Source organism: Alexandromys fortis, unplaced genomic scaffold (assembly GCF_014885135.2).
Source record: "Alexandromys fortis isolate MF-2015 unplaced genomic scaffold, M_Fortis_MF-2015_v1.1 scaffold_35, whole genome shotgun sequence".
NCBI classification, from domain to species: domain Eukaryota; kingdom Metazoa; phylum Chordata; class Mammalia; order Rodentia; family Cricetidae; genus Alexandromys; species Alexandromys fortis.
This window is the reverse complement of record NW_026067913.1, coordinates 7,641,336-7,661,839: the sequence shown is the minus strand read 5'-3', so window position 1 is coordinate 7,661,839 and position 20,504 is coordinate 7,641,336. Positions and strand designations below refer to the sequence as shown.

Genomic DNA, 20,504 nt, shown 5'->3' with positions numbered 1-20,504 from the left:
TCTCTCTCTCTCTCTCTCTCTCTCTCTCTCTCTCTCTCTCTCTCTCTCTCTCTCTCTCTCTGAAATCATCCTTGAGTTCCACGCAAAGGGCGCCTATCTCTCTGCTGCACAGCTATTGAGGAGGGTAGCTCAGTGAGGGGGTAAGGTCCCGAAGTCGCAGGCATCCCCGTTGCCTGGATGACAATGAAGCCCTTTGTTCAGCTGTGTGAATGTGAAGTGCGGATGAGCTCAGAGTTTCCTAGTTATTCTATACTTACCTGAAAGCACCAAGTATTGGAGCTTTTGAATGCATATGCAGACTGCTAAGTGTCCTTTTGTGAGGCGCTGTGCTAAACGAGGGCTCCATCAGACCCCACCCCACCGCTCCCTTCTACCTCGCTATTTGGACTCCAGCGCTCTCGCTCTCTCCCTCTCCTCTTCATATTTCTGGAGGCACATTTGCACTGATTTCTTTTAATTTACTGATAGAATCGTATCCCTGTCGCAGACACTGGCATCATGTCATTGTCCATGTCTGGGACAAAGTTTTCCCGAAGAAAAACTTAAATCCTTCTGTTGGGAACCGTGTGCTGGGACACAGATGTACCCCAACGTTTGTGGGGTTTGGAGGAAAAGATATTATTGACAAACATAACTTTCTTGTATGCCAGCCTGTGGTCCTGAGTCATAAGATCAAGTGTCATTTTAAAAAAACATTCAATAAATATTATCATCTTAGCGAGGTATTTGTTATCAAAAGTCACATGTTTAAAAATGCAAGCACTTCACAGTTGGCTTTAGAGTATGTTTGCCACCCGTTTTCCAGTTAGGCATAAGGTAGCGTTTTTGACTAGTCAAACAGACCTTCAGTGTGGTTCCTTAATTGCTAGGTGGGCAGGCCTCAACCAGGAGGACCCAGACTGTTCCCATTGGGTTCTTCACCCAAGTCCAGGCTCAGCTGTCTCAAGACACAGTTTGTAATCCTAAAGAGCCTTCAGTGTGGAAGGAAGGTGGGGAGGTGGGCAGCGTTCCCTCAGAACAGAGGCCACTGGAACCAGCTTAGACTAGGAATAATAAAGAAGAAAAGAGTGCCTGAACCATTCTGAGAAAACCTAGGCAAACCTATTTCTCCTCCCTGTATCTTCATGGACACTTTGTTAAAAAGGAAAAAAAAAAAAAAAAGAAAGAGAAAAAATAAAAAGAAAAATATCTAAGAAAAGGCCATTGAAATTCTCTGAGATTTTAAAACAAAAACTAATACTTCACCATATACCCTTAAAAGACATAACTCTAAGGATGTTTTGATGTAATCATCAATTCAACCCAAGAATCTTTTTTTGTTTTTTGTTTTTTGTTTTTTTGTTTTTTTTGTTTTGTTTTTCGAGACAGGGTTTCTCTGTGGCTTTGGAGCCTGTCGTGGAACTAGCTCTGTAGACCAGGCTGGTCTCGAACTCACAGAGATCCGCCTGCCTCTGCCTCCCTAGTGCTGGGATTAAAGGCGTGAGCCACCACCGCCCAGCCTCAACCCAAGAATCTTGATGGCAGAATGTAAACTTTAGAACAAGGCACAAGGATGATGCCAGGTCGTGTGTCAGCAGTACTCAGCCTGTATCTCAAAGATGTGATAGGGGGAAAAAAAAAAAAACCCTTAATCGACGTGTTTTTCCTTTCCCTCTGCTTGTTTCTTGTTTCAGCATGTGCTGTGAACATACCCTGGGGCTCACTGGCTTGATGAGAAGTCTTTGTCTTGCTTTTGAGACAGGGTTTCTCTGTATAGGCCTCTTTGTCTGTCCTGAAACTTGCTCTGTAGACCAGGCTGACCTCGAACTCACAGAGATCCACCTGTCTGCCTCCCAAGAGCTGGGATTAAAGGTGTGCGCCACCACTGCCTAGCTAGTTAACTGCTTTTAAGGATTGTTATATCGACCAAGTTATATTGTACTTATTTCTGGGTTTCCTCACAAAAGGGACTTTGTGAAGAGGACTAACCTAAATATCTCTTCACTTCTCCCTACTCTTCAAACCTACCGCTCCAAAATAACAGCAGCAGCTACTAGATAGCAGAGAATCAAGAGAGGGTTTTTTTTTCTTGTATTTTTCAAGTTCTCTAATTTATTACACGCTAAAAATCTCTTTCAAACTGGTACCAATGTGGCTTTTCTTCTTGAGCTGATTAGGACCACATGAGCTCAGGAAAAGCTGTCAGATCCTGCCTCTGGCACAGCTGGAATGATCCAACTGATTTGCTAGTATGTTTTTTTTTTTTTTCTCAAGAAATAAGCTTCATCCTAAAGTTATAAATTTATATGCTGTGAGAAGATGTGAGCAAAAAGTATTCCTGATTCAGACAAAGAAGACATCGCGGTGGCACCTTTGATGTGAACTCTAAAACGAAAGCAACTTGGGCAACACTTTGGTCAACCTTCGTTCTCTCGGTCTTCTCTGAATTCCAACGACACATGGAGGTCCCACTCATTCAGAAAACACCAATCTACAAGTCATGATTGAAGACCATGTGAAGATGCTGGCCCTTGAAAGATTCTGTTTGTTAAAGACTAGTCCAGGGCAGAGTTGGGACCCAGAGAATGCCTGTCTTCAGCTGTGCCCCAGCGCCTCTGCAACCCACTCGTCGGTATTCACCACAGTGGCCCAAGGGCAGTCACAGCGCTCCCTGGCTCCAAGAGGAGGAAACCCTTGCTTCCGGGTCCCTGCCAGGCCTCCTCCACATCAAAACTCACCTCTCTGCCTCATTTTCATTCAGGGTTTCTGTCTCTGCTGAGCATTCCTAAGCCTGCTTTAATGTACTCATGGATACTAATACATTTGTATTTATCATCTTACCAAATGCCCTTCAGCAGACCAAGCCATCAAACCCCATCTTAAAAAGATGGCCTCGCAGGCGCTCTTTGCCTCAGCAAACCTTCTTAGGCCCTTATCTGATAACTGACTGGGAGGCGGGCGTTTTAAGGAAGAAAAGGCAGAGGTCTTTCTGTCACCTTTACATTTTAACTCGATCTCCCAGTTTCTTTCCTCTCTGGATTTGGGGTTTTCTGTTTGTTTGTTGCCTGTTCTGCTCCAGTCTGGCCCAGAGCTCCCCCCTTCCCCCACACACCAGGCTGTGCCACCTGCTGATTCAACAATTTTTTTTCATGTGATTCTTCAAAATGATTTCTTAGTCTTTTGGTCTTTGTCCAAAATTACTAAAACCGTGAGGAAGTCTCCTTTATTCTGGTTACAAAGCATATAGAATTATATCACCAACCAGATTGGAGTGTGGTGGTTTCCTCTGTGAAGAATCGCATAAGCCTCTGTCCTCAATTAGTAGTTAACCAGGCTGAGAGGATCTGAATAAAGGCACGCGACAGTGGCTTGACAGGAAAGGAGAGCCGTGTGGTACGCCTGGCACCTCACTGCTCTCTGCCTCCGCTAGCCTGGGAAGCCATGCATGCAGAAGAGCAGAACTTACAGGCCCCAACAAAAGGAGCACACAATGCTACCTGTAGAAGCTCGCCACCAAGGAAAGGTGACAGTCCCCGGCCCTCCAGAGCCCTGCACGGTGTGGCAGCTTTAGAACAAAACTTGCCACCGTGTGAGGCATTTATCAAGGCTTTTTCAAGCAACAGCGAAGACATAATTATTAAGTTTTACAGCCGTCCATTTAGCATATTGGGGGGGGGGAGTACAAAAAAAAGCACGGAAGCCTGTCTGCTTATAGACACGGCCCGTGGAGGTTTGATTTGTGGCCACTTCCAGAGGCAGGAAGAGTTTCAACAGCCCGAAACCTCATTCTTTTCCAAAGTGATTCCCTTTCCCCATCCACATCCCCCCCCAAAAAAAAAATCAAAATGTGCTTCATGAAACTATTGTATATGAAGCACTTATTAGCCGTAATTAAATGGACAATATGAATTTACTACATCTTTAGGACTCTGGCTTGTTCTGGTTTACAGCAAGATGATTAATGCAAATACATATTACTTGAGATAACCATTTAGCAGCTAATTTAGCCAAATTTATTACAGCAGTTTGGGGCTTCTCATTTTAGCAGACGGAGACAAGGACATGCCAAAAGTGGGTCATGTAGACGAGTGCGCACTGCCCTCTAGTGGCTGGCAGGCTGGTGCGCTGGGGGTGGGGGGGCGCGGTGAGCAGCGGTCTGGGAGTCCTAAGGGCAGAGCCTTACCTGCGGACTCTGGAACCATTCCCATCCGGAGCACTTTATTTCGGGCATGATTTACTGCAGTTTCCCCTTTTAGTAGCTCAGGAGAACACAGATACAAATCAAAGCTGTCTCAACTTGGCAAGATTCTGGTTAAAGTGTCGTTTTTAACATCTGCATTTTACAGTGGGCATTTAAAGGCACCAACCGGTTCAAGTGACTGAACGTTTTCACTTGGTCCTCGTTTTGCGCCGTATTTCAGTGGCTGCGTGGGATTGTCACTCTGTTTGGCTCAAGTCAAGTCAAGAGTCAGTGTCTCTCTCTGACTGGCTGGGGGGATTAATTTTGTTCTAACCTTCTGCCCGTTTCACCAGTTTACCCCGGCTGACCAATGTAGATTTAGTTCATCCAAGGACTATAAATTCTGTAAGACAAGATCAAAAGGAACAGATGGCTAAGGACACGGGTTGATATTGCTCAGGCTGAAGGGGAATGATCAAAGACAGAGGGAGTTAGGCATCTTCAGAACCATTCAAATATCCAGAATCTCAGAGAGGGCAACTCGAAGCCATGCATAAATCATACCCAGATTTGCCTTCCTTACCATCTGATGCTAAACCTACTGACAATATCCACACCACATTAGGTGTGCTCTGAGCCAAAAAAATTAGTGGTCCTTTTATTCCTCCTTTCACACCATGGCTGCCCAGAAGGGAATAGAGGCTCACTACAAATGCCAGGAACCCTAGCTGGGCAGCTGCCGCTCCAGTGAGAAGCTGACTTCATTTGTGCTAATGGCATCTTAAGTCGGGCATACCCTGGATTGGGTCTGAGATTGGGCAGAGATGAAAACCGTTCTGTGACAATCGTAATACTATGCCTTCTGTTTTGTTTTCTCCCGCCCCCGCCCCCACTTTACCCTATCCCAGTGCTGAATAAGGGTCAGTGTGTGACGAAGTACTATCGCTGGATGCAGAAAAATGGAGGCTACATCTGGATACAGTCAAGTGCCACCATAGCGATCAACGCTAAGAACGCGAACGAGAAGAACATCATCTGGGTGAATTATCTTCTCAGGTATCTTTCCTGTTTCGTTTCTCTCTCGGTTATAAACTGGTTAACAGCTGAAACGTCACGGGTGCCATCTTTTCTCGGGACGTGGGCAGTCTGCTCTTTCTTCCCCCAAAATTCAAAGAAACGGGAGAAGATCGAAGCCCAGGAAATCTTGGGTTGCCAGTCTTTGGGAAGCTCTAGAGAAACTGGCATCCTTTCCTGGTCCACGTCCCACCCAGAAAAGATGCCTGCAGCTGCAGTCTAGACAGGAAGCATCTCCCTAGCTCCTACATAGCCTTTGCCTCTGCACTCCAACCCCTGGGAAGGTAAAGCAAGAAGGATCCTTGCAGGGAATTGCATCCCCTCTTCCTTCTGCATACGGTCTTGCTCTCTGGGCGCTCAAATTTTGGTAAGCAAGATTAACGATTTTGCCCGAACACTGCCAGTCTCGGTGCAAATAATAACAATGATTATGGTAATAATCTCTTTTTGCTTGCCACTCTATGCACTTAGACAAGTTTTATGCTCTTAAAATTTGTATCCATGGGAGTCCAAATTCAGCTGCTTCCCGGACACTGGTGTAAGGTACCTTTTCTTTCTCTTTCCCTGTGTCTATTCTGCTTTGGGATTCCGACAATCTGGACGGTTCTGAGTTTGAGGACAAGCCTTCTGGAACGTTCTCTACCAGTCCTGTCACGAAGCTAGCACAACGTTTGGCGTGCCTCCCACCCACCACCATCGTCAGTCTTTGGTCTCTTGTCCGAAAAGCACCAAGCAGGATCCATGTGTGCTTGAGTAGGGAAACTTCCAGTGGAGCTAATGTTGGACGTTGATGCCCTTTGGCTGATATTTCGACCAAGACTACCTAAGTCCCATTTTTCTTAGAGACAGCCAAATGGAGCTGAAGTGTTAGCCAGCTTGGCTCATCTGCACACGGGCTCTTCAGTGTTTCCCACACGTTGGCCTTTGACTGGAGGCATGAAACGTGTTTGCTGCCCACCGCATATCAGACACTAATGATTATTGCTCTGGAGAGAGAGCCTTAATGGGTCCCACTTACAGGAGTTTTCATTTATCCACTTTTCTTTTTCCTTTTTTGACCTCTTTAATTCTCTCTAAAAGTGTGTGTGTGTGTGTGTGTGTGTGTGTGTGTGTGGCTTTCTGCAAAGCTTGATAATCACTAGGACTGTCCCCTGTGTTTGTGATACTGTCATGGGTCCTGGGGTCTGACATCAAGGGGTCCTTTTAAGTCATCCCACGAAACGGTCACTATTTCTGCTACAGAAAACTGAACAAGATCCCATGCACAGATGCTCTTTTTGCCAGGCAAATGTGGTGGTGTGGCTGTGAGGAGTTAAACACCGGTAAACATTCCCCAAGGCCAGACAGTGTCTGCCCACCATGTTGGCACACTGAAGGCCTCTGAGGTCATCTGTATGTTAGATATAGATATCTATATCTAAAGTCTATATACTTTAGACTACCTCTTTAGCCACATGACTCCCCATGCTGCCTGCAGTGGCAGAAGTAGCAAGGAATAGAAGACACTGGTTCACCACCATTAATCTAGTCTAGGGTCGATGAGGACTAGTCCATAAGCTCCTGGTGTTCTATCTCCCCGAGTTTCATAAGAGAGGAAGAAAGCCACTTGGGCATGAAAGGCCAGCCTGCAGGCTTCAGAGCCTTGGTCTCATGCGTGGTAGGTCTTTTACAGATGACCTGAAGACCTACCCTGAGCTCACTAGTAACTGTCCAGGAACTGGAGACAAGTGATCACGGAGACCCCATGGCACCAGGACCACAGGAAGACAAACCCAGTTCACAAGCCAGCCACCCATAGGTGACACTCTGGAGGCTGGCGATCTAGGAAGAAAATCATTCCTGGGCACAAGAAAAACTCCTAAATTGCCTTTTCTTTCCCACCTTCTTAGCCAAAAGGGATTGTTCTTTCCTAAGCAATACTCCACTTCCGGGCCCTATCCAGGCTCGCCTTCCGCTATTGAGAGCACTGCCCATTTCCTGGGAGCACGGACTGGAATTCCACACTCAGGCTGCAGAGTGCCAAGTCTGCCTCCCCACCATTAGTCTCATCTGATTATCTAGAAAAACCCTGGTGCTGTTAAAGCTAATTCACACTAAGGAGTAAATGCCTGATAATCCATCTTAGCGAATTAACCCTCCCAGGGACGTTTGCAATTTTTAGAGTGGTCGGAAACAGTGGCTTCTTAGTGTGGGGGATTCAGAAGCATCTGAGCCCACAATCATCTGTCGTCACCGCCTTGGCCAGCCGTGCCCAAGACAGCCGAGGCACTTCCCATTTGGAGGCAAGATGCTTCCCCTCATGCCTCGAGGTTACGGTCAGAAGCCTCTACTGATAATAAGTGTGGCCGCCTGGGATCGGCTTTTCCAGAAGATGGCTAACTCAAACTGACCAAACATTTCACTTCCGGGAGAGGCTCATTTCCAGATTAAAAACAGAACAAGCATAAAGCACACTTGTGTACATGGGCTTAGCTCCATTCTGTTAGGGCCTCTCCCGCCGCAATCAGAGCCCCAGCTAACAAGCCACAGGTGTACTCCGCATGAGCAGATGAAACTGTGATTGTAATGGGTGTGCTGACAGTTTGGGAGCCTCGCATCCCAAGATGCACCTGTGCATCTGACAGATCGTTAGGCACTGAGGGCCTGCCGCCAGCCCGCCCTCTCACCTCCCCAATCTCCCAACCCCCCCACCCCCCCGCCATAGCATTGGAACCATCGGAACAGCTGAGAGGTTGCACCAAGGGGCCAAGGCAAGGGTACTGAGGCAATGAACTCATTAGAAGCACAGAAGACGGTAGGACACACCAGGTGGTGTGGGAATGAATTGCTGAGATTTCCTCTCATTGGCCCAGCCCCCAGGTGTTATGCCAGGAGGAGCATCAAGCCGCATGGTTCTCTGGCCCCCAGTGGTACCTGATTATTTAAAAGCTTTTTAACGGCTTTCATGCAGCATTTGGGGTATTCAATCATTGTGGCAGGGCACACCTGTACCCTGGCACGCACAATCCAAGTTTCTGCGAGAAGTCTCGTGAGGAGCTGAGAAATAACTTCCTGGTTAGTCCTCTAAACTTCCTCAACTCCAGGAGTCTTAGGGCAAGAAAGTTCAGGAGATGACGAATGCCTGCCCTCCTGATGGATGTCTTCCTTCCCACAGCAATCCTGAGTACAAGGACACACCCATGGACATCGCGCAGCTCCCGCACTTGCCAGAGAAGACTTCAGAATCCTCTGAGACATCCGACTCTGAATCAGACTCTAAAGACACCTCAGGTATAACAGGTATTACTTCTCCATGATCTATAGCTAAGGCCTGCCGGTCTAAACACAAGGGGTGGGTAGCAGCCAGAGGGCCAGGGTCAGAGGCCTAGCAGCTGGCCAAATTGGCTGTATTCTGGTCACAGCTTGGGATGTGGGGTGCACTTTATGGTAGAGTTTGTTTTCCTGGTCCTTAAAATGTTTTGTCATCGCCACCCCCTCCCTTGTCTCTGCCTCTTATTAACATAGTAGTTAACAAAACCCCTTACTATCATGAGCTTATAGCTGAAGAAAGAGACAGACACAAATAAAAAGACAAGTCAAATAGGGAATGATAGCGTGGTGGGAAGGGGGGACCACAGATAGGCTGTGGTTTTCGATAATGAATAGATTTCCATCGGTGGAAAGCACAAACCTCTCTAACAGTCACCTGGCGCTCCAGTGTCTTGTCTTCCATATCCCTAAACCATATTCCGGGTTAATCCGACTCCCTGGCTGTGTCCACAGGAGTTCCCACGCTTGCCTGTGCCTAACAACCATCTGTTCACAGGCAGTATCTGACCTGGATGGACAGGGCAGGGCCTGGGGTAGGCATTAGCGCCAAGTATAGGACTTTGTGTGTGGATGGCCTACCGGAAGGGGCGGGTATTGCTGGCCTATGGCCCGCCCCTTCCGCTAAACTTCAATCCCAGGCTTTCTCAATTTGCAGAAGGGTGCTTTGGCTCGTCCTATGCCTGATGCTAAAATCTGCTGCCCTGCTAACACAGTGTCTTCTCTCCCCACTCCTGCCCCCCCCCTCCGCCACCTGCGGATCTCACGCAGAGGACAACGAGAACTCCAAGTCCGACGAGAAGGGCAATCAGTCCGAGAACAGTGAAGATCCAGAACCTGACCGCAAGAAGTCAGGCAGTGCCTGTGACAACGACATGAACTGCAACGACGACGGCCACAGCTCCAGCAACCCAGACAGCCGCGACAGCGACGACAGCTTCGAGCATTCGGACTTTGAGCACCCCAAGGCAGCCGAGGATGGCTTTGGCGCCCTGGGCCCCATGCAGATCAAGGTGGAGCGCTACGTGGAGAGCGAGGCAGACCTGCGGCTGCAGCCCTGCGAGTCGCTCACGTCGGACAGCGCCAAGGACTCGGACAGCGCGGGCGAGGCGGGCGCACAGGCGTCCAGCAAGCACCAGAAACGCAAGCGGCGGCGGAAAAGGCAGAAGGGCGGCAGCGCCAGTCGCCGGCGCCTGTCCAGCACGTCCAGCCCGGGCCTGGACGCCGGCCTGGTGGAGCCACCGCGGCTGCTGTCATCACCGCACAGCGCCTCGGTGCTCAAGATCAAGACAGAGATCGCCGAACCCATCAACTTCGACAACGACAGCAGCATCTGGAACTACCCGCCCAACCGGGAGATCTCCAGGAATGAGTCCCCGTACAGCATGACCAAACCCCCCAACTCGGAGCACTTCCCGTCCCCTCAGGGCCAGGGTGGCAGTGGTGGCGGCAGCAGCAGCGTGGGAGCACTGCACGTGGCCATCCCCGACTCGGTCCTCACCCCACCGGGCGCCGATGGCGGGGCTGGCCGCAAGACTCAGTTCAGCAGCTCGGCCCCAGTGGCCTCCGACCCGCTGTCGCCCCCACTCTCGGCATCCCCTCGGGAAAAGCACCCCGGGGGCGGGGCGGGAGCCAGCGGAGGTGGCCCTGGTGCTTCCAACTCCTTGCTGTACACTGGGGACCTGGAGGCCCTGCAGAGGTTGCAAGCGGGCAACGTTGTGCTTCCTCTCGTACACCGGGTGACAGGGACCCTGGCGGCCACCAGCACGGCCGCGCAGAGGGTCTACACCACAGGTACCATCCGCTACGCGCCTGCTGAGGTGACCCTGGCCATGCAGGGCAACCTGCTACCCAACGCGCATGCTGTTAACTTCGTGGACGTTAACAGCCCCGGCTTTGGCCTCGACCCCAAGACGCCCATGGAGATGCTCTACCACCACGTGCACCGGCTCAACATGTCAGGACCCTTTGGCGGCGCTGTGAGCGCAGCCAGCCTCACACAGATGCCCGGTGGCAATGTCTTCACCACGGCTGAGGGACTCTTCTCCACGCTGCCCTTCCCGGTCTACAGCAACGGCATCCACGCGGCACAGACTCTGGAGCGCAAGGAGGATTGAGCGGGGCCCCACTCCGAGGCATCGTCGGCGTTTTTATTTAGACCTTTCATTCTAGCACTTTGAATTCGAGCAGGTCAGCGTCTTCTTGCAACACGGCGGCCCCCTTCCACCCCTCTCTTTCTTTCACTGGACTTATTCTTTCTTGTAAAGACATGTTTATTTTTTTGCCTTCAGAGGGTCAGATGACCGGTTGCCTGCCATTTTGTCTTCTAAGATGTGTGTTGGGTTGTTTGGCTTTCCTTTGCATCTTTATTAAGATGTCTTTTCGTGTATATGCCTCTGCCATAGAATACTCAGTCTTGTGGTCAAGAGATTTCTCAAGTGACAACCGTTGGGTTTTCTTCCTAAAGATCTTGATATGATCAAGATGGAAAGAGACAAACATAAATGATTGTGCCCTGTTGACTAAGTCAAATGAAATGGGGTGGCTGTTTTTTGATTTCCCTGTCCCTAATTCCTTTGAAAATAGGGGAATAGTATTTTAGAATTTTATGCAGAATTTAATTCTTTTTATGATTAAGATTTTAAGATTTTCTTACTTGCACATAAAAATAATTTGGGTTCTTAAACTTAATTTCTGGCCTGTGACTAGAGTGTTTTAAAAAAAAAAAAGTTGGACTAAGTGGTAATTACTGAGACATTAACTTAATTTCTAAAACCATGGTGCTATCATTTATTAATCTGTAATGTCTTCATACAAAATGCAGCTCCCGGGCTGGGTTTTGGAAAAGAAACTGTGTCCTGTCCTAGTCTGGAGCCCCCGTTGCTACAGTCTCCTTGGTTAGTTAAGACAAAGCCCTCATTAGCATTTGCTGCAGGACTTACATTTACCTCCCAGCTAACAAACATAGCCTCACTTTCAATTTAAGGGGTCAGTAAAGCTCTGTTAAAAGGGGGCTTTGGACAACTCGGACTGACTTGAGGAGCAGTCTGAGTACATATTGCCTTTCGTTGAGCTTTTCTCTGTCCTTGCTCAGTCTAACGGAGACTGGTTTGCAACTTCAGTAACACTTCAGAGTGGAAGAAGGAAACGGAGAAATATTTAACATGGTTTTTGTTTGGGATTTCTTGGGGCTAATTTGATGGAATTTATTTCCCTTTGGTTCTTATTTCTGAGTTGAAGCCAACACGTTTTTAAAACTAAAGAATTGGTTAATGGGCTTCAGACAGATAACTGCAACTGAAAACTGCACATTCAATGAAAAAAAAGAAAAAGAAAAAAAAAGAAGAAAAAAAATAGCCTATTTTGTCTTTGTTGCCAGAAATCAGTGTGGTGTCAAACACTCCAAATGACTGTCCAGTATAGATTCTTCTCCCGCTTCCTTTTTGGCAGCTGTGTGTTAAGGCATCTAATACCAGGTGTGAGAACTGTAAACATGTGCAACGTGTCGTGTCCTTGGCTGTGGGTCCCATTGCAGTTTCGGTGTGTGTTCCTATATGCAGTATATGCTAAGCTAACGTAGTCGTTTCGTCCACTGTCTTCTCTGTGCTCTGTCTCTAGTGGAGTGGCGCAGTCCCATTCCTGCAGTCCTAGTGAATCAGTGACTCTTGGGGGTTAGTGGTGTCTCGTGGTGGCCTTTCCCTGTTGTCGCCTGTACTGCTTCTGCTGTCCGCGCGTCCTGCTTTCCTTTGCCGCGCCCCTGCCGCTGCTTTGCTGTTGTATATTCCCCCTGCTTTCCCTGTCTTTCCCGCTGGTCTCCCCCTTCTCTCCCCTGCTTCCCTTCTCGGATACCCCTGGATCTATTTCATTCTCAGCGATTAAAAAGAAGAAAAAAAAAAAGAGAGAGACTCTTAACTAGCTCAAGGTTAATGGAGCCATTTTTCCCACAACGGAATTCTGGGTGTGACGCTCCTGGAGTGCTTACCCCGGAGCACTGAAGAGTAATGCTCAGATATAGTAAGTAAACCGATGCCATACAGCCTCAGTGTTAACATTCCCAGAGTCCCTTGTGCTCTACGGTGAAGCAGCGGGTGCTTTTCTTTGGTTTCCTTTCAAGTTGGCTGATGGAGCAGTATATAAAGCAATTACCAGTGAGACAGAAAATGATTTCTAAGGCCAACCAACATTTTTTTAAGCAAAATGGGAGGGGTTAATGGGATATAGAATTGTCATATATATTTGTTTATTCGTGCAATGCTAATATAGTAACTCAGCTGTCCTCTGAATTATCACCGTGCTGAGTGGATTCCTGTAGAACTTTTGATTCTGTGAGTTGGGCCCAAGCCATGGTGGAATAATAACAGAAGGAAGTTAAATGCCACAAATCTTAGCACTGAGCTTCCTTGGACGACTTAAGTCAGTTTAGAAGATGAGAAAAGCCGATGGAGAAATTTAAAGATTAGTTTTGGAAGCCGTACTCTAGCTATCGAACAATCAAGGGAATGCACCTATCAGCTACAAAGAACAGCTAGACAGCTGGGTTTTTTTTTCTTTTATAAATGTTTCTGTGTTGTGTCAAAATGATTTCTGGTGATTTAAAACTAACAGATAATCACAGCTGCTGTCGAAATCCATAGTGTTTAAAATTACAAAATGAAAAAAAAAAACACTCCATTACCTGTGAAGACTGTGTCTGTGTTTTTAACTCTTTCTTGTACAAATATATGAAAACTTTTATGAGGAGACTGGTGCCACGTAGCTGAATAATGGGGAAAGGGATATTCTGTTCGTCAAGCCCTTAGCAGTGTTACCAACTCTACAATCTCTCTATAAAAATAATTAAAACGTTACAAAGCGACAGCTATGCTATGTTTGTTTTGTGTGAAGCTAACCGGACTTAACTTCCTGAGTGCCTGGCTTATTTTGAAACATTTTTTTTCATTGACCATTGATAATGCTGCAAATCAGAAATGTACATACTTCATTTACAACAGGGTTCTTTTTATACTTTTGTAGATTCTCATACATGTCACATACATGGTTGTCTTTATGTAACTTAATTTTTTCATGCGCAGGTGCCATTCTCATAATAAACTTCTCTTGGATTTGTTACTATCTGGCATCATTTCTTTTACATGGAATCATCCTGACTAGTGAATGCTGGTAGTATTTGTTTAAGCAGGTACCTTGGTCATTATTCTTTATCTTTAAAAAAAAAAAGAAAGAAAGAAAAAGCTTTTCTTTCAAAAAAAATGCATCCATATTTTTGTTAGTTTTGAAGAAAAAATATACGTGTAGCTTGTTTCCCAATGAGGCTGACAAGGCACAGATTACGATGCTAATCCAAATACTACACGGAACTTGCAACCATCCTGAATTCCCAGCTACCCCAACTCATTGTCATAGTGAGCATCTATTGTGCACGCGATCAACACCGAACGATGGGCCTGCGACATTAACCGCTGTGGGGAGAGTGCATTCTCTTCTTGGTTAATGCACACTAAGTGGTGACAGTTTTCATGCATTAATCATTGGAAATGCACTCCGTATTTTCATTTCTTATAATCTGTAATGTATAACCGACTGGCTCATGCTTCCGCCCTCTCTCTATCCTCCATACCCTACTTTGTGGCCAGGCTGAGGAAGTCACGGTGAAGTCAACATGTGGCCTGCTGGGTTTCAAAGCAGGTTATGTGAAGGATTTTCTAAAGTGCCAGCTGTTATCTCAAAGGTAAGGATGAGGTGGGTCGGTAGGTAACTCTACACGCTATAGAAAAAGGAGACAAGTAGATTGAACTGGCAAAGGAGACAAACGTTTGCACAAAAACTACAGACGATAGTAACTCTCACCTTCCTAGTTTTAAGTCTTGGGTGGCATTTGTCACATTGCCGGTAGCTGTTTTTAATGGGGGTGTAGATATGGCAGTGTAGTTAGGTTTGTACGGCCCTAGGTTTCTCTGTCATTCCCTGTGTGGGCCCTTATTCAGAAGGACTTAGAGAAAGAAACACATACCTGACTTTGCCCAGCTCCTTTCTTCCCCTTTGCTCCTGGAAGTCAGCTAAGTACATATATAGTTAGACTGGGAAAGTAAACAGGAGCAGAAACCCAATCTTAAACGAATGACTGGTGAATGAGGAAGGGACCGCCCCAAGTACTCCGGTGGGAACTGGTGGTGCTGACCCCCAGGGATTGCATTCAGGACTCTGCATGGGCCAAGGTCTCCTCAAGACACAGGGACAGTTGTATTAGTGACAGCGGATGATGCCGGTGGCCAGCCATGACACTCTACTCTGGACATTCAGCCCTGTGACCCAGAAGTGGTAGCAGTGAGGGTTAATGTGGGCAAGCCAGACATAGATGAGTTCAGATTCCCCCAGTCTGCAGCACTTCTGCAGGAAAAGTGGGAGAGATTCTAGATTCTTGTCCTCAGCATCAAGTTCCCTGTCTCTTATACATACCCATCAATGTTAGGTCACTAATGAAATAACTTCCCAGCCATAGAGGTGAGTGAACCCTAGGGTCATACCTCTGTCCCTCCGAACACTCTTACATTTCCTCAGCCCCAGGGCTGGCAGCCCAGCCAGAGTCCCCAGCTCTGCACAAACGAACAGGTTCTACTCTGCCAGACTGGTAGCATGTGAGTTTGTCGGCGCTCTAATTTATAGTTGATGGGCAGATTGGCAGGGGTGAGGGAGCTAGGGGGACAGACACCAGGTTCCCTGTACTGCCTCAGGTCTTCCAGCTGATGATGACAAAATTCATTCAGCAATAAAAAGAAAAAAGAAAAATTTTACACACAGTAATAGAAAAGCCAAAATGGAAGAACTACACTTGGTCGCACTTGAAGAAGCTGGGTTTAGTCCTCGTGGATGGTAATTGTTACCATCTTCCCTACTCCTAGACAAAGTCTATTCACACTGAGAATGTTTAATAAGCTAACAAGGAAGCATTCTAGCCTGGGCACTACACTGAGGGATAATAGATAATACCGAGCACAGAAAGCGGTCTGTTCAAGCCAATGCTCTTCTATAGATTCCAAACCATAGGAGGAGTAAGGGTCTTGGAAGACAAGGACAGACAGCAAGAACAGCTTTGCCGGCACCTTATGTCAGTGAAAAACACAAATTGTGTCAGGTAGCACAATTCCCAGAGACCACAAACGACAGGATCAGCAAACCTTTCTGCTACAGTAAGGCAAGTGGGCACCACAGCCACCTTCCGTTCTCTTGGGTCTCCTAGGAAATCATTCTAAAGAAAGAAAATAAATTCCCCATGGACATAAACCATTGTCTGTTCAACTTTATGGCCTCCAAGAGCGCTCAGGACTATGATTTTCAAATGCTGTTGACCCTGTGAAGACCAGCTGAACGGTGGCCACAGGAGACAAGAAGACATGCATGACCCATCACGGGGCAGAGAGTCTACTGAAAATATCCATGTTTGACAGGACAGCTTGAGTCTGGATCAAGAGAGGAAGTTCAAAATGGATAAAGCAATGTGTTTACCCATTCCCATATCATGGCTGACACAGAGTGGCCAGTCCCCTGAGAAATCTGTGTGCCTACAACTTGTCCTCTCTGTATCCAACATCTTTGTAGCTAGAGAGTGGTAGAATCCAAGCAGTTCCTGATGTGGTACAGCGTGACACTGTATCCTATGGCCAGCTACAAAATAGATACTGAACTCAAAGCTTGTTTTCAAAGCCTCCTAGATGAACACAGGGCTATACAACAGGCCAGAGACGGGTAAGAATAGAGAGGGAGCTCCATTGTAGAATTCTAATGCTCGGGGTCTTTCTAGCTCGTTGTTGAAGGGTTACCATAATAGGTTAGAGCTGAAATTCCTCCGGCTGTCAAACCGACTAAGTTTAAATGCTCTTCCATCTGCCTGGCTTTCAAAGATGCAAAGATGGATGTCAAGTTTTCAGAGCTCTGGGCTCAAGGCTAGCTCCCCTACGGAACTGGGGCTGAATTCTTACCGACTCCAGTCACAGGTATCTCAGTATACCAGATTTCATCAACTCCCTTGTATAGGTTTCCTCAGACCACTTGATTGCCACATCCTGGGTGGCTTTCATGGCTCTTAGGGGCTAGATGCCAGGGGCAGCAAAGAAGACCTGAAACAGACCGGGCTCCGTGCTTCTTTCTTAGCTTCTGGCTTTACCAGCAATCCTCAACAGTTCTTAGTTGATACACACACCACCTTAACCCCCATCTCCTCGGTGCCCTCGTGTCTTCACATAGAGTTCTCCTAAGGACAACCGCCACACCCAGTGCAGCTCCACAGACAGACACATGGACACACAGAAAGCTGGGATGGGGTGATCTGGGTTCTTAGCCGGAGAACCGTAGCACCCCAAAAGTGCAGCCTGTTTATTATATACAGCTGAGCAGAGGGGTGGGTTTATTCTGTACAGTTGCACCAGGAAGTGGGGTAATGACAGATAAACAAGGAGGTGGGGTCTCCAGTGTAGAGCTGCATCAAGGAGGGGGCTTAGCTAGTCTCAGAGAGGAGCAGTCCTCAGGCCTCCCGGGAGAAAAAGCTTTGGTGAACATTTTCTGCGCACACTGTCGACACTCACGTTCAGACCCCACAAGGATGGCTTTGCCATCCCTCTGAGCCCAAGGAGTCGAGGCTATGGAGTCCTTGATATGGCCACGCCCACGTCAACAGCCCAGTCACTAGGGACTTTATTCGCTTGGGAATTCCTCTGCTCTTTACAGATCTCATTAGATTTACCAATCTCATTAGATTAAGAACCTTGTCTACTTCATTATAACCTCATCTGTACTAATTACAGCTACAACACCCAACTACACACACTGTACACACACATATACATACAGAGTGTGTGTGTGTGTGTGTGTGTGTGTGTGTGTGTGTGTGTGTGTGTGTGTAAAGAAGATCGCATGTAGTGGTGCTGGGTTAACTTTAACTTTTTTTAACTTTCTATTTATTCTTTGTATCTTTCACATCACGCATCCCAATCCCATTCATTTCCCCATCCCTTCATATCAGCCCTCGGCCCTTGTAACCTTCCCTCCCCCCCAAAAGAGTAAATAAAATAAAATTTAAGAGAAAAAGAAGAAAGCTTTTTTCTGGGTGGGAACAAGCCTGCTCATCAGCGCCCGTATCCCGATGTGTCACTGGCCATATCTCACAGCCATAGATGTGAGCAGGGTCTGCAGGGCACAGAGGTCCTAGTCCGTCTCTAGCTCTTGTGCTTGCATTCGTTAGCTTCTATATCAAGTTATCATCTTATCAAACCTCCACTCCACCAGAACACCTAGGTCTTTTAACAGAGCTGGTTAGAGCCGGTCTCCCTTCCTCCTGGTCTGTGCTATGGTGACAACTGAAGGGACGTGGGTGACTGAGAATGGGAGGTGAACACCGGCCCTGTCCCTCGGGAAAGACCACTCCGCTTACACTGCACTTCACATACACCGATGGGGAAACCAGAAAACACGTGCAAGTCTGGGTGTGGGTACAGAGTGCACCCATAAAAAGCGCTTGCAGTGAGCTGCTCCCTTGTAGGTAAACTGAGGCAAGAGAAGACCTGGGAAGAGAAAGTACCTCATCAACCCCACTAAGGCCCCAGAACCAATGGAAATGCCAATGCTCTTGGCACGTTTGCGTAAAATCTATGCAAAGTTAAAAGAGAATTATGAGCTCTAAGCCTTCATTTTCTAGAACATGTGGGAGGTTCCGTAATCCTTTTTATTGGCCAAAATCAAGACTAGCCAAAATATATTCACCAGCTGTTTGTTCCTCCCAGAAATAGAATTTTCAGGCCCTGACATTCCAGCTTTTGTCTTTTCTGGGGACATGCAGTCACTTACTGCATCCGCTTTTTTGCTGTTTGCAGTCACCACATAACAAAAGAAATTGACTGTATTGGAAGAATTTTCCTGAAAAAAAAAATAAAAATTTGGGTTTTTTAGAAATAATATGCATGGACTATTAAAACTAAGGAGACAAAGAAGACAGAAGGTAAGGAGGAGACACTCCCCGTACTGCAAAGGTGCTCAGATTTATAGTGGAAGTGTCAGAAACAGGATGCAATATCCATGCGACCCCCCCACCTCCCTGAAGCAAAACCATTATGCCCTTGATGAATTATTGACTTTGGAGTTTTATCTGGGCCATGAATAATCTAAAACTTGGGAGTCTCAGGGCACAGTTCATAAACAAATAATTATATCACAATGATAATTTTTCAGGAATTGCAACATCAATCAAGGCCACGTTATTATCAAGTACATTTTCTGGTTGCCTCTATTCATCAAACCCTCCTCCCTCTCCACCCTTCCACACGACACGAGCAAAACTCATCACCAGATTGCCTCTTATTTACACATCACTCAAAGGGGGACAGAGCAGACACACACAACACGGGCCAGCCCTGCATTTATGAGAAATGAGTTTTCATTAAGAAAGTTCAAATTAAATGTATTGAGAAAGATGGGGGAGGGTAATTAATTATTCCAGCCTCCCCCAAAGACGCCATCTGAAAAGATTTTATTCAGAAGATAAAAACAGACAGGGGGTTTGTTCCGTTTCAGGCAATACTAATAAAGCAAAAAGAGTTGGTCTCAGAAAGCCAGGAAAATAAGAATACGGTGATGTGCCGCTATTGCTTACACTCATATAAAAAGCTTGTCCAGATTCTGAAAGTAGACGAGGCAAATGGAAGCAAAACCAGACACTGGGGAGGATACAAATCCCTAAGTCTTCACACACATTGAGTCTGGTCTGAGCCACACTTCTACAATGGTACCAGGAGGGCTAATGATTTCAAAATAGCCAAACACATCCCAGGACTCCTCTTCAGGTTCTGACAGCCAGCGCCTGCATTCTCACAATTCAAAAAGAAGAGGTGAGTAACAAGGCAAGGCAGAGAAACTGCCCTGCTGAGTTACAAGGTTATACCACCAGGACAGAATCAGCAACAGGAAGCATTTACCATCAACTCACATGCGGGAGGGCTTTCCCTGTCTCTACTTCCTGACAAAAACCACCTGTGAATCAATGCACACTGAAACAAGCAATAGAGGGGATATTAAAAATTCTTAGCAGGGCCGGGTGCTGCGGTACACACCTGTAATCCTAGCATTCAGAAGTCTGAGGCGGGAGAATCATGAGTTCAGTGCCAGCCTGGGCTACACAGTAAAGTAACACCCTGTCTCCGTAAATAAATTCCTCCCGAGGGGGTACCAATCCCGAGCATCCTAGATGATCCAGTCCTGTGGGGAATCCTGAGCTTAGACCAGATGATCTCCTCCCTGGTATAATATATGACTGAGAAAGTGGGGCAGGGGGGGGGGTGATATCCTTCCCTCTCTATTGCTTTTGCTTTTAAATTATAGTTTCTTAAATATGCCTGGATGTTGTAAGACACCTTGCCTATGGGGGATTGTATTGACTATATTAACATTAAGGTTTCTATGGCTGTGATAAAACACCATGACTATAGCAACTCGGAGAAGAAAGGGTTTATTTGGCTTACACCTCCACACTGTAGTCCAAAGTCCACAAAGCCAGGACAGTACCTCAAACAGGGCAGGAACCTAGAGGCAGGAGCTGATGCAGAGGCCATGGATGGGAGCTGCCTATTTACTTGCTCCCCATGACTTACTTAACCTGCTTTCTTACAGAAGCTAGGACCTCTACCCCAGGGATGGCCCCACCCACATTAATCACTCGTTTAGAAATGCCCTGCAGTCAGATCTTGGGGAGGCAGTTTCTCAATTGAAGTTCCCTCCTTTCAGATAACTCTAGCTTGTTTCAAGTTAGACATAAAACTAGCCAGCACACGTGGGAAGATCCATCCTGACTGTTGCCGTCTCCTTAGCAGGAGCTCCTGGGACACAGAAAGTAGAGAAAGGGGGACAAACATGAATTTTTTCGCTGCTGCTTGACTGCAGACTTGGGGTGACCAGCCGCTGATGTGACTTCCCCAGCATATTG

General features: G+C 46.9%; 1 protein-coding gene across 4 annotated transcripts in view; it reads left to right on the top strand.

Annotated features, from left to right (window-relative positions):
* Positions 1-13,604, top strand: part of Npas3 (neuronal PAS domain protein 3) — a 795,952-nt gene extending 782,348 nt beyond the window's left edge. For 2 of the 4 annotated variants that reach the window (XM_050138903.1, XM_050138902.1), the window contains exons 9-11: positions 5,068-5,215; positions 8,388-8,503; positions 9,311-13,604. In XM_050138903.1, coding sequence (XP_049994860.1) covers positions 5,068-5,215; positions 8,388-8,503; positions 9,311-10,656 — 1,610 coding nt within the window. In that variant the 3' untranslated portion in view covers positions 10,657-13,604. Of the gene's footprint in view, positions 1-5,067; positions 5,216-8,387; positions 8,513-9,310 lie in introns of all 4 variants that reach the window. The other 2 variants (XM_050138901.1, XM_050138898.1) reach the window with 1 other exon arrangement.
* The last annotated feature ends 6,900 nt before the right edge of the window (positions 13,605-20,504 follow it).